A 17,027-nucleotide genomic window follows, 5' to 3' on the forward strand; every position below is an offset into this window, starting at 1 on the left:
TGTGTGGGGGGTGAATGAGTGCAAAGTCAGTATAGTGTGAGTTCAGAGTTGGGAAATGTTTGTTTGAGAGTGCTGAGGAGTGAATGTGTGCAAAGTCAGTATAGTGTGAGTTCAGGGTTCGGATGGCCTGGGGATAAAAACTTCTCCTGAGTCTCTCAGTTCTGGCTTTGTGACTACATAGGCATCTTCTTGATTTCAGCGGTAGGAATAATCCATTGTTAGGATGAGAAGAGTCCTTCAGGATCTTTTGGGCTCTTAGGAGTACTCTTCTGGAATAGATAGATATCTTGTAGAACAGGGAGTTGAGTTCTTATAGTACGTTCAGCTGAGCGCACTACTCTCTGCAGAGTACTACAATCTCTAACTGTGGAGTTCCCATACCAGGTGATGATGCTACCAGTTAGAACACTCTCAACTCTATTATGACTGCCACTCTGAGACCTCTTACATACAGTAATATTACAGTTCTTTGGTGAAACTATATTTGGCTCCTGACTGCAGCAAACTGTCAAATGAATAACTGTGATGTCCACAAACTAGCTATTGCACCTCATACTACAGTAAGAAGAAGTTGGAGATTTATCAGATACTTACTACAAACACCAATTCAGGGGAGAATGGCGCATCGCTGATGATGTCATGCTCCGGGGGTGTGATCCTCAGGAAGTCGGCGTGGTTGAGACTGGAGGCCTGGGCAACTGACTTACAGAAGGACAGGGAGAAGTCCAGATCAAGGTGCCAGTCATCCTCCTGGTTCAGCAACGTCTCTTCTGTAAAGAACAAGAGGTACCCGTAACCAAGAGGCACATACAATCTTTTTTTTTTTTTTTTTTTAAAAAAAGGTTGTATAAATTCACAAGTAACCACACAATGGTTCTATGAGGTCAAAAAGGCCCTTTAAGTTTTTTTTTAATGGACGCCATTCCCAAGCATTTCTTTTTCATACGAACACAGATCTTCCCCTTGCATGTGTTTTCTGTTATTCTGTAAGGGGTAAGGGTGGAAAAAGGGACTTGGGGTTTGCTGAAGATTGGGATGCTAATTTGAGGCATGGACCAACTGACCTCAGTCATCCAAATAGCATTCTGAAATTCCGGAGAACTTTCGAGCATTTCTCAGTGTCCACTGGGTTCATTTTCGCTTGGACAGCATTTCTCCTTTGTCTGCCCAAAGGACTTGGGCTTAGACCTTAGTCAATAGATAGAGACAGGGGTTGAATAATCAAATTGCTCGGTTTCTTGCCGAAACACACACATAACTCAAATTTAAACTATTGTGTACTCTGTGTCAGTTTTCATTCTCAACTCCATGAGAAAATGTACAATTGCCCCAGAGAGTTCATGGCCTGGCCCTTGTGCAAACCATAAATGCACAGGACCACAACGCCACCTTTTGGACATCACGTGGTACTGCAGCAGAATGCATGACAGGCCCCAGTAGATTGTGAGTGGTTCAATCCCACTGCACTTATTTAAAACTTTCCTATTTTAATCATGAGCAAATACAAATACAAATGAGGTCTGCCATGCGTGCCGACATCAAAGGAATGCTCTGTACACAGTGCATAACAACATTCGATCACTCCATTATGTTAACGGCTGGGGATCAATACTCATGTAATCTAATCAATCATCATCTAAATAGCTCCCAAGTCCAATCCTATTACAGTTGAAAACATGGGACCTCAGATGAACCAAATGAGTTGGAGCTTCCATTTCAGAAGAGGAATGTTGTATTCAAAGCACAACATATAAAATACAAAACAAAGTCAAAGGGCTATGTTATAGTAGCTGATGTTTGTGGGTTTTTTTAAATTTAATTTTAATTTCTGATTAAATCTAGTCGCTTTATATTACTAAAAATAACATTTAAACATGGGGAACATGAAAACGTTAACAAGTTAGTCAGTGGTGGTATTTACAAAAGAAACTAGATCTGCTCTGGTTCTTGGATCTAGCAGTAGGTCCGCCTCCTCACAAAGCTCTTTGGTGGCCTACTGAGCTATTTTCAATGATCCTTTCATATACTGAACTGCGACTGGCACTGTAAGTAAGCCATCGGTCCAGTACAGGCAGCGGTAGGCCCTGGCTACCAGGCGACCAGATTTCTTAAACCTCAGCTGACACGTCTTTTGGGCCAGGTGGACGGCTGCCCAAGACTGACCCCGCAACATTTACCAACTCTCCTCACCAGCCCTTCTTTCTGGTGAGTGAAGAGAAACAACAACAACTATAAAATGATTGAGATCATTTTCATACAAATCACCAGTATAAACAATAGAGCATCCACAAAGACAAACTAAATATGTGTATCCAGCTCGACAAGCATACAGAATGTGACATTGGCATTAGGATTGGGGCATGAAGAGACCCCAAAGGTGTGGCCCCCTAATAACCATAGTAGATGATGGGCCCTAATACCCATAGTAGATGATGGGCCCTAATACCCATAATGATGGGCCCTAATACCCATAGTAGATGATGGGCCCTAATACCCATAGTAGATGATGGGCCCTAATACCCATAGTAGATGATGGGCTGTTTGGGCGGATGGATCTGTTGATCTTTGTTTCAGATGACATTGAACAAACAGAACCGTGTCCCCATCTCAACCTCAACTTGTGGAAATGGACAATTGATTGCAGTGTAACTATGGCTGCACTGGCATGAAATCAAACACACACACACACACACACATACACACAGACACTCCCCCTCTCTTTCTCTCTCTCTCACCCTCTCTCTCTCTCTCTCTCTCTCACACACACACACACACACACACACACACACACACACACACACATACACGCTCGCTTGAGTAGAATCTCCCAATGCACAACCACCCACCCAGTGTCTACAGACTTTTTTGTCTCAGTCTAATCTCGCTGACCGTAATCCCATTGCCGAGGTTGCAGGTCAGTGATGGTTAAAGGGGATTTTCATTTCCTGAATACTGCATTAGGTAGCAGCTGCCAGCAGCTGCTCTGACGTCTGATTGGGTCAAAACAGGTTGCTGTGTTAACCTGAATAGCACGCAAACACACCCAGCTCCCCCCCCCACACACACCCAGCAGCCCCCCTGCACACACACTCAGCCCCGCTATATACTATAAATTCTGTCATCGCTATCATGCGGTCTCAGATTTTTAAAAAAGGCATTCAGAATAAGTTTGATGATGGTGGAGGTTATTGTCCAGTTTATAACAATACCAGTGGTATTAAATGGTTCCTAGAGTGTTGATGAGTGTATTGTGAATGTGGATAATACAGTGTGATTTTTGAAAGGTTAAAAGTTGAAATTAGTGAATAAATTATTTTGAGAGGTGGATAAACTGTTTAGCGTTTAGCCTCCACTACCCCCCAGATTATATCCACTCACAGGTGTGTGGGCACGCATACATTTCATGTTTGTTTGTTTATGGTTCTTAGCAGACGTTTTTGTCCAAAGCAACTTAAAATTACATTAATAAACTTTATACTACATTAGAACTAACAGTTTATAGTAAAGTCATCTGGCCTAAATAAACAAAATACCAACAGAGTGAATAGAATTATATTATTATATAGACATATATATGCACAGCTACATTGTCCAAAACACTTTGGACTAAAGCATCTGCAAAATACCATAAATATATCTCTAACTATAGCTATAGCTATACATACATGATACAACTATTACAATAAGGTACTATATAACGTGCATATGTAAGGAGCAAGGGCCATATACAAAGAAGCCATATACTAGGGAATCATCAAACAATATGCTTTCATAATCTTAGGAAATGTGTAAGTGCAGGCATCACTATTTTGGTCACTTCAAGATGTAATGACTGTGCTTGAGTAGGTCATCAGACCAAAAAGAAACTGAACTACAGTGAGGCTCATTTCAAAAGAAAATATGCTAAATGCTAAATGCTAAACCAATCAAGGGACAGTTTTGCCAGTATCAGCTTTAATGAGGGCAAAGGCCATTTGGTGGCAGGGAATGTGAATAAACAGGCGAGAAGAGTAGCCAATTGTGGAGGGAAGCGGTGGAAAATCATATTATCTAACACAGCGAGAACACAGCGGGCAGTGTTCAGTCTCGGAGTGACCTGGATGCATCAGTGGTGACGGGACTAGGTAGCTGATGAATGAGCTTCAAGAGCAATTCTAATTTCTAGGGGGATGCATTGATTTGCTGGGACTGGTCAAACCTGAGAGCAACTTTTCTTATCAGAGACACTGCAGTAGTCAGACTCCTTGAGGAGTAGGAGACTGAAAAATTAGCATTTAAATTCAGGGAAAGCCCCTTAGATAATGATAGAATATCAGTGACAACTATTATTAATACCGGTATGCCACTTAATTCTAATCTATCCTTGTTGTTCTGATAGTTCTCTGAAGCTGTTATCGACCTTAAATTTGTCTTTTAATGTTTGTCTTTCTACGTGTTTTTAATCATGGCAGAAAACCATTAGTCATTGTTCATCGCAATTTGAGCAAATGGTTTTATCCAAAAGTCTTACAGTATCACACGTGTGCCCATTTTGCATGGGTAGGTATGTACAGAATGTGTTTACTCCCTGAGCAAAGAACTCATGACCTTGGTGATGTCAACCCCTTCCTGTCAGTTACCAGTTGAGCAGCAGGAGCTCTCCGCCTCCTTCACCACAGACACCATCTCCAGACACCAGGCATCAGGTGAATAAGCCAATTCCACACGCCTGAGCACTCTTCCCCCCCATGTGACCCAGAGAGAGAGCCGCTGCTGTCTTTGATTACGCGTTTCTATTAAGACACCCACTCAGACAAGCCAGTGATAGCCGGTCAGTATGGGGACCTTTAACCCAGACGGTCAAAACAGAAGCGTGGCGGCTTAAACCAACCCCTTGCCTGTGACACCCCTGTAGACCGGATTGAATTCCTCATGCTCAACTTTTTAAACAATGGAAAAACATGCACCTCCTAAGTCTTATACACTGGGCGCTGGATCCTTACATGTAATTCAATGAATATAAAGAAAAAGAACCACACTCACAGTTCCTTTTAAACAACTTTTAATCGCCCCAAGCTTGTGAGTGTGGTTCTTTTTCTTTGTATTTATGATCAACTTTGACACCACAGGATCGCACGACCACAATAAAACAATTGGCACCGCTGTAAAAAAAAAGAGACACTGAATGTAATAACTACCTGAATGTTTTCACCATCTTGCACATTTTTTTGTGTGTGCATGTGTGAGTGGGAGTGTGGGAGGTGGGTGAGAATCTGTGTGTGTGTGGTTTCGGTTGGATATATTATTGCTTTTACAGTTATTTAAATTTATTGAACGCACTGTTAGGACTGCTAACCAATTTCATTGTACCCTGTGCTATGACAATGTAGGGATTCTGATTCTGACTCTGATTCTGGTTGAAAAACTGAAACCACTTGTGGGTTCTGCTTCAGCTTGAGGGGGTTGGGGAGAGGGTGAGACCATTAATCAATTATTCTACCCATTTGCCCTGCAGGCAGGGCATAACAAGCATCACAAGGTCCGGGCTTAGCATTCCTATACACTTCAGCGGGCACTCAGAATGAACAGGGGGAGTCGGGTAAGTCTGGGACTATTATCTTCAGACCCTCTAAGCATCTGTCAATCTGTTGTTTCAGACATTAGAGCTCAAAAGAGGATTGTGTTACATAAGACATTGGTTGCATAATTGAATACAGTATATGAGTCCCCTCAGAGTCTCTTTAAGTTTGTGTGTTTTGCTCTCGTTGTCTTACGCCTTGACATTTGCGAGACACCATGACCTGTTTGCATATCCGATAAACAAGAGGGTACATCTCAGCAGGTGCCTTGCAAGAACACCCTGTGGTGAAGCAATGACAACTCTGCCAGAGCAAACTAGATAGATAGTACTAGGATAGATAGAACTAGGATAGATAAAACTAAGATAGATGGCAGAGAAAGGTCACTTGACAATGTGGTGAAGAAAGTGCTGAGGGTGGCACAGTGCTAAGGAGGAGGGGGGGGGGTCACCAACCTGTAGGCATTGGTGGCACAGTGCTAAGGAGGGGGGGGGGGGTCACCAACCTGTAGGCATGGGTGGGAAAGCTGGTTTCCCTGGCACAAACCATCTGGGAGCCCTCTGGTTGGTGTTGTTGAACTCAAGCGCCAACGCAGACCTGCTGGGGGTGTGTTGTTCGTCCTCACTCTCGGTTGCTCTGGTGGAGTTCGCTACTCCTGCCATGGCATGTTTGCGCTGGCCTTCGTCCTCGCGTTGCGTTCCCCTCGGCAGGAGCAGGAGTTGGTGCAGTGGCACCGGGCTGGACAGCCGGGACGAGCACGGGGAGAGCAGAGGGGACAGGCTGCCCGGCGTGCCGACGGCGTTGGGTGACGAGGCGAAGACGAGGGAGCTCAGCGAGGGCGACGAGGCACTCTTCCTCCCCAGGCCCAACCCACCGGCGCCGCTCACTCCCCCGGCTCTGCTGGCGGTCGACGCATTCCGCGGGCGCCACTGGTGGCCCTGGCGGTGGCAGTCGTGCTGGAAGAGCCGCACCTCCGGATCCGGAAACTTCTCCTCGCCGCTCTCGTCCAGATCCCACACCGCCTCCCGGTCCTGCTCCTCCAACAGCGGCCTGATGCCGCTCACGCCCCCCCAGTCATCCTCGTTGTCGCTGCCGTCGCCCAGAAGCAGTCCGTCCAGCTGCAGGGCCCGGCGCAGGCTCCGGTTCAGCTCTTCTCCCAGGGCTCGGAGCTCCTGCACGCGGACGGCGGGGTCTTCCTTCGACGTGTCCGAAGCCTCGGCACATCTCTACCTCTGTGCAGGGACCCAGATGAGGCAGAGGTGGAGTGCAAACTGCCTCTGTCTCTGGTCCAGTCGGCGCTGGTCAGGCTGACCCTTTGTATGATGCTCTCCACCTCCTCCATCTTGGCGGCGACCCTCAGTACGGCATCCTTCAGCTCGGCCTCGTTGACCTGGAACTGAGTCGGGGGAGACAGAGATCTCTCCACCCTCATCCACTCTTCGGCCTGAGTGACCGTTTCTGCTGCATGTGGGACTGGATGCATCTCTTGCTCTGCTGGCGAAGGTGTGGTGTCGAACACATTGTCAAGCAAACAGAGGTACAGTTCGTTGTCATAATCTGAGTCCTTGCGGCGCAAACATAACTTAGATGCCTCAGCAATGGGCTCGTCTTCTAAAGCGCTCCAGTTGTCTAAAGCAGGCTGGCCGTCTGTGAGATTAGGCTCCGCGTTTTCAGCTGTCGAGTTGAGATCTTTTCCCATCCCGCTGGACATCCCGGGAATCTCCGGGCAGTTGTACTCCTCCTCCTCAGCTGCTGTGTCCCGCAAGGGTCCGCCTGCGCAGAACTCAGCGGCTGGGTCGAGCAAGGGCCCGCATGTGCAGAACTCAGCGGCTGGGTCGAGCAAGGGTCCGCCTGTGCAGAACTCAGCGGCTGGGTCGAGCCTCTGCTTGACCAGGCTCTGCAGGGTCTCCTCCACATGCACGGAGTTCATCGCCCACAGTTTCTTCAGCCTGCGGCCCTGCGCCCAGGTCCTGGGGCTCGAGACGACATCGGCGGAGAAGGTGACGGCGGCGCTGTTAGAGAGGCTGTGAGTTAGTTGCGGGCTGCCGTCCCCACCACTGCAGCTACCACAGCCCAGTCCTTCCCTTTGGGGCTGCTGTCGGCCAGTCTCCCAGTCCTCCTCGGGGGAGTGCAAATGTTTGGCGCCATGGTGGTTCCCCATGGCAACCGGATCCTGGCAGTCGGCGCACAGAGCCAACAGGTTGGCCAGCCAAGGTACTTCCACCACTGTGCCCGCCTCCTTTGAGTTCTCGCAGCTGGACAGGACCTCCTCAGTTGGCCCATTCTGACTTCCTCTTTCGGACTCCCCCTTCTTTAAATTTTGGCAAATCACTCGCTGATCCTTCTGGGAAGGGATGACTCGCTGGGAGGAGCTTTGACCTTTACGCGTAGGCGGGCACTGGCTAACCCACGTCCTCTCTCTGATTGGTTCATAAAGATGAAGGACAGTATGGTTTCCTTCCATGATAGCCATAATATCTATTAAATGCTGTCAGATTTCTGACACCGTCTCTCACAAATGTCTGATCAAGATAGCATCCAACCCAGGGATGAACTGCTATAAGAACATAACAAACATCGAATATCATTTCATTTTCATTTTACATACTTGTCATTTTTGTTGAATGTTTTTAACTTTCTGTTATTTTCACATACTCAACATTAGACATTTCTTCTTCTTCTCTTCTTTTAAAATGTATTTCCTTATTTATTTACACGTTGCACAGCCATGGAGACAGTGGACAAAGCCTTTCACTACATATACGCTATATGTGACTAATACATTTGAATTTAATTTAATTGAAAATTAATTGATTTTCTATACTCAGTTATCATATAAAACTGAACAGTGTGCAGTGCGTGCCCTCGTGGTGACCTGGACGGCAGACGACTTGACCTGACCGGGTATTCCCTGATGTGTCCTCATTTAGCATCCCTTCAGTCAAAGAGAGTCTGCTAAGACCTTCTGTCTCGCCATAACAAACAACTTGTTGTTGAAAAGAATAGGCATGCTAATTTTCTTTTAAACAAATAAAGATACTAGGACATACTCATGCTCATGCACATGCTTTCGTCCACTATGGTACACAACAGCACAACAGTTAAACATACTGGACTGTGTACCAGTTGGTGTCACTGAGACAAATGCATTTCAAGCCCTTCACAAGGACGCTCATTTAACCTACTGTAGACAGACATGTAGACTGTGGTATAGATACAATTTCCGCATGCTCTATGAATGCGACGAACCAGTTATAATTAAAATCCAATTTTACATTCCGCAAACTGCCAGCCTTATACCGTTGCTATACATAAACTACAATCTGCAGCGTCTATTATCCATATTAGTCAGAACATTCATTGTAATGAATTAAACTAATGAACTTTTGAAATTACATAGCGACAGGTTGTCAGAACAAATACTTACTTCAGTATGTTCGGGGAGGCACCCTTCATATTTCCAGAGCTCAGATATCACAAAACCATACCAGCAGTCTCACACGGTAGCCCTCCCACAGAAGAGTGACAGATTCGCTGTCTGACCAATCATTTTCCTTATCAAGTATTTAAATCGTTCCAATTGGTTCGTTGTCTTAATCCAGACCTTGTGGCCTGTGTGACAGGTATATAAACAAACAGGCAGACGGGGAACGGGATTTAACGCTACTTATCCTCAATCTGTTCTGTGACCTATCTCATTTTGAAACAAATGGTCTGATCTGAACAGTGTCAGGAAGTTATGACCCCTTCTCAGTTCGAAAACTTTTACAGCCAATTGCAGCGCAACCCTTTTACAGGCAATTGCAGAGCAAATACAAGGTTAATATTTCCTTTCAACAATATTTTTTGGTAAAGGTCTATTAATTAAGATGAAGTGTTTGCACTGGGAGCTGTCTTAATGCTATACTTCGATGATCAGGTCGGAAGTAGAAAATGTAGGCCAACTGTTTAGGACATTGAAGGGCAATTTGCTATACACGAGCGCACAGCAATAAAACTTCACGCAAAGGCGCATACCCACGCGCACACGCGTACTTGACAGGCTGTGGTCTACGCGCTGGTCTATTACGCCAAACTCACCACCAAGTGTCGCTAAAGCATTGAAGAACAGATTCTCAAACTGTAAACCTGACTGCGAAATCACGGAGGAGAAAATATGCAGTTCAGACATGAGTTGCTGTATGATTTCATATTGAGGAAGGGCCCGCAGTGTTGTTAGCCTATGCTTACTCAATTTAAACAACACAAAACAGCTTCCAAAATATTCATCTGTATAGCCATCGAACAGTGAATCAGCAGTCTTTGGATATTTTTCTTTGCTCATTGTTTTTTTGATTGGTGCACAAAGTTTTGAGGGCTAGAAAATCTAATGTTGTAACGTTGATTGTAATCACTTAATAACAAAACAAAGAGCACTAGTGTAATTAATTGAATAGACATTGTTTAGCCTACAAGTAAAATCAGTTGTTTCCCATCTTTGCATTTTTCAGCACTAAATCTAATTTCTTTGGAACTGCCCATCCAAAGAAGCATCATATCCCGTGGTCGATGCAGGACGTCCTCCACGACAAGCGCTGCCGGGATAGGCAGTGTTGCCTTTTGAGTGACAGTCGGAGGCGCTGTAGTGGGCTTGTCCGGTCTTTCCCTATATGGCTTTGGATTAGCTCTATGCTAATATCGGCAGGAGAGGAGAAGCACCGCGTCGCTGCTTGCAGTCAGTGGTGGCTCTCAGAGTCTAGGGAGACTCCTCGACAGCCATGGCTGAGGGTGGAGAAGGGGAAGATGAAATTCAGTTCTTAAGAACTGTAAGTAGGCAAATGCAATACAAATCAACTGCGAAGCCGCTTGCTGTTCATATGGATTAAGTGTATTTTGTGCGTTTGTGCAGCGTTTATAGGCTACATTTGTGAGGCATCTGCTGGTGGTTTGCCTTGAATACCGGGACTAAAGCTTTCATTGCTCCTTTGATTGGGCTATAACAACGCGCAACTTGTTACACATTCCCGTGGACTTACTGAGGATTATCGCTATGTCAACTTTTAAAATCACTTGATTCTTGGAACTTGTCAGAGTGGGCAATTCTGAAAACGCACTTGTCGCCAAGCTTGTGGTATGGAATTTAAATGCACCCACCATCTGCAGGTGCAGGGGCGAATATGATATTAGCCTACAAAAGAAAGACAAAAATGATAGAAAGAGATTCCTGATACACGAAAAGCCTGTTGTAGAAGTTAAAACAAAGTAGGTTATTGGCAATACCCGATTTGTAGATGTTTTGGAGATCCTGTGCATAATTTAAATAGTCAGGGACTACATATTAGTTAAACGTTATGTGAAAACCAATAAACAATTTGAGCTGAGGCGAGATTCGCATGATTTGCACTTTCTGAAGGCACGATATCACATCTTGTGTCAGACATACAGTTTTATGGTCATTCATTTGCATAACGTAATATCTTACCTTGCCTTCTTTAAGGCTTTTCTATTTATGTGGTTTGACGCAGATTAGTTATAGAGATGCATGGGAGCATGGCAATTATGTTTGTAAACGATATGATGAGAACGATCGTAAGGTGTTAATAAGTCTGAGGATAAGGCTTGGCGTGTAAATATTCAAATGCTATAGGCCTACTGATTAATGTAATTACATGGTAGGCTAGGCGGGCATACATTGTCATTTCGCACCAAATCGAACCGTCCCTTTTGTGGTCAAGGTGAGTTTTTTGACTGGCTTCACCTCTTTGAAATGACATTGCAGTGGTTCTGAATTTTCTTTTGGTTGGTCCTGCCGGTGTTCATACTATTTTTTTTTTTAAAGAATTGAGAACGAGTTGCATCATACTCTGTGCTGAAATTAAGTTGTGTGAATATTAATTTACTGCCAGTTCGACACAGTAGAGCAGATGGATTCCTCGGGGATGCGCAAGCGGTAATTGACAGCCCATAGTATTTAACGTGCCCTCTTCACCGACCCACGATGCTCGGATTCCTCTGTCACAATGGCATGTTGATAATCTGATGACAACAGCAATGTATGTACACGGGACATGCAGCAGCAGCACCGACCCAAAGCTGCTGCATGATGTCAAAATTGACGTGACAAACATCTCACCTTTGCTAATGAGAGTGGTTTTGTGCTCTGTTGTAACTCTGGGATGATGTTCAAAATTAATTTCTGATCAGGCTACCGGTATTTTATAAACCAATCTAAAAATCTTTGAGCACAAAATATAATTTGTTTTGTGGATAACATACTGTAAGACTAAAAGGTCATATAGATATCATGTAACATACTGTACATATACAGTCAGGTAGGCACATGGTGAATAATGAAGTCTGGCATTATTGAAATCATGTAGACAGATCTGCGCATTCATCTTTATAGAGAGGTATAAATAGTGATTTTTAGTGTTATCCCTTGTCCTTGCATTGTTGGAAATAGGATGCCATGGTTCTGAATATGGTTCACAGGATGTAGTGGTTCACTGTGTAACTTTAAACTGCTATGCTGTGCTGTACTGTTTGCCTAGTTGTCATTAATAAACATGCAAACATACTTGCTCTAGATCCCTGGATCACCAGGTATGTGAACTCTCACCTTATCACCTTGCTGTTGAAGAGCTAAAGCTGGAAAGCTGGCTGTGACATCTCCTGAAATGACGACTCTCATAATAACGCAATACTTTTTAAAAGCACTTAATGTGATGAATGACCTCTCTTTATGGTGTATATGGCCCTATTGTGGGTATCAAATTTTACTTTCTTGGACTTGGAATCTTGGACATAAAAGAGGCTTTCTACCTTTCATGTGGAAGTTAATTACCACACTCTGGTGCAGTTTGCCTTAAAGCAGGCATGGCTGGGGAGCAGAAATGAGATGATGTATGCTTCTTCTGAATGAGGGATTGTGCTCACACTAGCTTTTTCGCCAGGCCTCACAAGCAGCACAGTATTGAATGAATCTCGGAAATGTTGGGGGTGAGACATATTAAAGATTTAGGATGAAGGATGGAGTTCATCCTACCTTCCTATTTCTACTGTCTAAAAACTTGGTATGGTTAATGGTGAGATGAGGAAGGCACTGGCGCTGGAACAAATGACCGGATCCCAGTGTTCACAGTGTTGTGAGGGCAGCCATTTACAGAGCTGGCACAGAGCTGTTGGCCTGTGTGCAAGATATGGCAAGCCCACAGTAATATAGCAACTTTCTCCTTGCACTTTCCTTGCCTTGTAGACTTTATGAGCATAGTGTTGCCACGACGATCATTAGACAATGAAGCAGATGTGTTGACATGGCGGCCATTAGCCTCAAAATGTACAGGTGACTGTACAGTAGCCTACTTTAAGCAACATAGGCTACCGGAATTTTCCACCTCCCCTCTTGTCTTCTTCTCCAGTGGCTTTTTGTACATGTAGAAACACACTAAAACAACATTGTCTCAGAACTTACAAGGTTTGCACTCCAATAGGGGCAGGTTATTTCTAAAGGGTCTAATGGCAATTTTTTTGATGAGAATGTATCTTTAACCAATGGAGACACTGAATAAGAGTAAGAAAGAGTTTAAATCTCAAATACCGTAGATAGTTCAAGCCAAGCATCCTGTGTCTGCATTAAAGCTAGCATATGTAACATGGCTAATGGTTGGTTAACAAACTTAACAATTTCATACTGCACATTATCAGCTGAATGAGGATGTACATCACATTTGTGAACCCCTAATTCTTCTCCATTCATGGATGTAACCACAATGTTTGGCCAAAATGGCTGAGGTTAAGGCTATTGCAGTTTTTGCTACAGGGACCTTCTAGCGCCACCTGATGTAAAGTGGTATTATGAGGGAGGGCAATGTGATTCTAGCACATTAACTTTATAGGTGTTTTAAACATAATATCTAGACAGTTATTTCTTCATGTTATGTTGCTATTGCTAGTTAACAATTATTGAGATCAAAATAGGCACATACAGCACATTTTAAGTGCTAAACAGAGAGCTTGCCCAATGTACTGACTCATGTTATATAATTTTTTATTTTGTCCCATTTATGACCTTTGCACCCGTTATAGGGCCAGCCCCTGGCCATTTAGGTCATAAACAGGAAGAACGTACATAACCTTTACATTACATTACAACCTTTACAGCTGCTGACTTTGGGCTTTGGTCCTGGTCTTACGTAATCTGGTGGCCAGACCGGGCCAGACCTGAGACAGATCTGCCACAGATTCAGAGCCTCCCCGGGCAGGTGCTTCAGCCACAGGCCATACAGTAGCAGTAGGCTTATTTGGAGTTTATGTTGTTCTGGAAGCCTTCGACATTCCAGCAGACGACTCCAGGGTTTAAATTTAGACCCCCTTCAAGACCACTACATCGAGTCCTCTGGAAGTGTCTGTTTAGCCAAGGAGGCCATTACACCAGCTAGCTCACCAGTGTGTCCCACTGACATTTTAACACCATTTTTATTGGGAGCAGTGGTATTTAGAGATCAACAACTTGCTACCACAGCATTTGATCAGACATTAAAAAATAATTGACTGGCAAACATTGGGAATCGTGTACCCCTAGGCCAGAATCACCGTGTGGCTTGCCATGCATTTATAGCGTAAAGCCACAGCATCAGGCTAGATGTCATTTCTTTGCCACTAGTAGACACAACAAGCAGCAGTCGCCCAAGCAGTTGATTGGAAAAGGGCACCACATAGCTGGGAGAGCAGGATGGTGCTCTCTTACTCTGAATCTAATTTAGAGATTTTGCAGGGGGTCAGACTCAAGAGTTCACAGCAGCAAAAGTATCATCGTACTGCTCCGCCCACTACTCATCACCCCACCCTACCACCTTGGGGGGCGGGCGCCCCTCCCGTAAGGACTAGCAGCTGATTGACGCGAGGAGTCAGATTCTGGATCTGGGTGTGTTTGCTGAGGTGGGCAGAGTCGGGGGACACATTCATTTAGCAGCCTGGAGCGGGGTCTGACGTGATACTTAAGTTAGTAACCCTCTTCTCTGTGCTCTGATCAAAGAGAGTGTTTATGAGAACAACACTGACAACAGAACCATGACAGCAAAGGTTGCTTGATAAACAAACGAACAGTGCCATTTAAAGGGTGTGTAGTCACATGCAGAGAGCTTCCTAACCTTGGTTTAATATGTCCTTTGTTTGTATTTATGATGTATTACATAAACAATCTTAAAATAGCATTCACAGAAGTAACATTTTCAGATTTCATGAATTTAGGTACCTGTTTCAGCAGGGCCTTCTGCATCTGCTTTCATTGTTGTTTAATTATAGGAACTGTAAAACTGAAGCAAGTATATTTAGAAGCAACATTGGCTTGTGTTTTGGTAATGATAATTTATTTCTCAATCATTCCTATGCAGTGTAATTAAAATCAGATTATGAAGTTGCATTCATGGATGCCTATTGGGATTATGACTCCTACAGAGGTGATGAAGTGTAGGTTAAGTATAAACATTTCTGAGAAATTTTTAGACTCCGGTAAAAAGTTTTCTGACAAATGTTGTTTACTGGTCTCCCCTGGCACTTGTTGCCTTGACGATCAGCGACCTGTAATTGAAATGAAAACTTGTGGGGACAGAGTGGCACTCAGTAATCCATTTTTAAGGCATTAATCTTACCCCCCCTGGTGGCACGGACTATGCAGTCAAGGTGGCGAGTGGAGATTGTGATGGAGGATATGAGTTATGAGTGCTTCTCAGGTAAAGGTAAACAGCTGGGCGGAGGGCCAAACCATCCACCCACACAGTACGTGAGCAGACTGTGCCCAGCCCTCCCTGGCTGTGTCGGGTTGTTGCAGAGACTGGTGCCCTCTTCTCACTTAATATGCCAATGTGGATTAGTGTGCACTCTCCTCATTGATTGCTCAGTCTTATGGTGATGCTCGAGTGTTTTGTCTGGCTGCTTCTTTGCAACGAAGCCATCTGTGAAGAAGGGCAAGATGTCCGCCATGAGTATTCAGCTATAGGAATTAAGATGGAGGTGCTTCTCCTTGCTCTCACTGCAGATGTTTTATTTAACAATGTGTCTTTGTCACTGTGGACACTATAGCAGTAAGGATGTTGTATTCATTTGTTCTGAGGTATGATGTATGTTTTATGTTGATAGGTTTACTGCAAGCTTTATATTCTGAGGCACATCAAACCTTCCCTTCTGTTTGAAGTTATTTATCAGGAACAGAAGTATGCAACACCTCAGTCAAATCTGAATGCTTTTGACATGGATGCAATGCTGAAACAAAGGGAGATAAATAGCTCATTAAAACAAAAAGCATTTGTCTCTATAAATTAGTATGAGTATGGTCTCACTTCATTTATTGTGTTGTTTTAAAAAAAAAAAACTGATGCATAAAAGTGTTCAGGTAAAAGTGATCAATAATTTCATTATCAAAAATGGTAATAAAAAGCTGTTAAAAGGTTAAAACGTTAAAACGAGCCAGGGAATAAAAGCTAATTTCTCCATTTCTCTGTGTTCTGCCAGCCGTGAGGGAGCTTGGTGCCTTGGTTGTGATTGTTTGAACAAATGATTCTCTTTCAGCATTAAGCACCATTTCTACCATGAAACAAAAGCTTTTGATGATTACTATGCATAGAAGAGTCCCTTCACACCCAATGCATAATACTTTGGTCTGAGGCTCTGCTGATAGGTAGTAATAGCTAGAAAATATATATTTTTTCAGGGTTGATTTTTGATTGTTATCCTGTTGTGGTTAAATGTAAGGCATTACATAATCACAATTTCATACTTTAAATATGACCAGGAGTCAGACTAGACATGCTCTGCACTTAATGCTTTCATAACTTTGTGCACTCGAGGATCCCCCATAGCATCAAATTATTTGAGTTCCATTTCAACCTTGAGCTTTCACCTGTCGTTGTTGATTCTGTCCTGCCACACTTGAGTGCATGGTGTTTTTTGTGATGCAGGGCTATTTTCAAGCAATATGCATGCAAAGTAATCCATGGGAAAATCCAATTTGTTAGATAGTTTCAGCATGAGGTACTACTTTGCATTGAGGCTGCGAACATTCGCTGGAAGATTGAGAAAACGCAGAACCTCTCATTTATCGCCCACCCTGCCCTCTCAACACTCGACTGCCAACTCCCACTCTCGTCTTGTTCCTTTCTCACGGCATCACACTCTGTCTTGCTTCCTGTCAGTCAGACAGTGAGGGAAGAGGCATAGCTCATAAAATGGGGCATAAATGGCACGCCTGGTGGGGGTATTTTTTTCCCCAGCGGTGGCTGTTTGTGATCGAGGAGTCCGTCTTCTCGTCTTGTTCCGTATGCCCTTGCTATTTATGGACCAGCTGTTGGCTCAGGGGTCCCTTCAGACATCACCTTGGCAACCTGTTCTGCTGAACCTACATGTGTCACTGTTGTCAATAACACGTATAGGACAGCAATGGAAGTCATGCATACTAAACAAATGTTGCAAAGTTTTAAGTTTATAAAAGCCTAG

At 44.0% G+C, this 17,027-nt stretch overlaps 3 protein-coding genes across 6 annotated transcripts in view; 1 reads left to right on the forward strand and 2 right to left on the reverse strand.

Annotated features, from left to right (window-relative positions):
- fmn1 (formin 1) overlaps window positions 1-6,696 on the reverse strand; it is a 28,553-nt gene extending 21,857 nt beyond the window's left edge. Inside the window, exons 1-2 of the mRNA XM_048250101.1 lie at window positions 6,064-6,696; window positions 595-770 (exon numbers count right to left, since the gene is read on the reverse strand). Coding sequence (XP_048106058.1) covers window positions 595-770; window positions 6,064-6,220 — 333 coding nt within the window. The 5' untranslated portion in view covers window positions 6,221-6,696. The remainder of the gene's footprint in view (window positions 1-594; window positions 771-6,063) is intronic.
- On the reverse strand, window positions 6,696-9,014 carry LOC125299030. The gene is made up of 2 exons (XM_048250102.1): window positions 8,986-9,014; window positions 6,696-8,115 (listed from the first exon to the last, which is right to left on the reverse strand). Exon 2 carries the CDS (start codon window positions 8,029-8,031, stop codon window positions 6,703-6,705), a length of 1,329 nt encoding a protein of 442 aa, XP_048106059.1. The 5' UTR covers window positions 8,032-8,115; window positions 8,986-9,014; the 3' UTR covers window positions 6,696-6,702.
- A 1,247-nt stretch (window positions 9,015-10,261) lies between these two features.
- ryr3 (ryanodine receptor 3) overlaps window positions 10,262-17,027 on the forward strand; it is a 111,287-nt gene continuing 104,521 nt past the window's right edge. For all 4 annotated transcript variants that reach the window (XM_048250173.1, XM_048250175.1, XM_048250174.1 and 1 more), the window contains exon 1: window positions 10,262-10,363. In XM_048250173.1, the coding sequence (XP_048106130.1) occupies window positions 10,316-10,363 (48 nt within the window). In that variant the 5' untranslated portion in view covers window positions 10,262-10,315. The remainder of the gene's footprint in view (window positions 10,364-17,027) is intronic.

The sequence above is a fragment of the Alosa alosa genome, chromosome 8 (genome assembly GCF_017589495.1).
Source record: "Alosa alosa isolate M-15738 ecotype Scorff River chromosome 8, AALO_Geno_1.1, whole genome shotgun sequence".
NCBI lineage: Eukaryota > Metazoa > Chordata > Actinopteri > Clupeiformes > Clupeidae > Alosa > Alosa alosa.

What these genes read in the sequence shown, in the direction of transcription:
- LOC125299030 (XM_048250102.1), bottom strand. Translation starts at nt 8,031, where the DNA reads ATGGCTATCATGGAAGGAAACCATACTGTCCTTCATCTTTATGAACCA.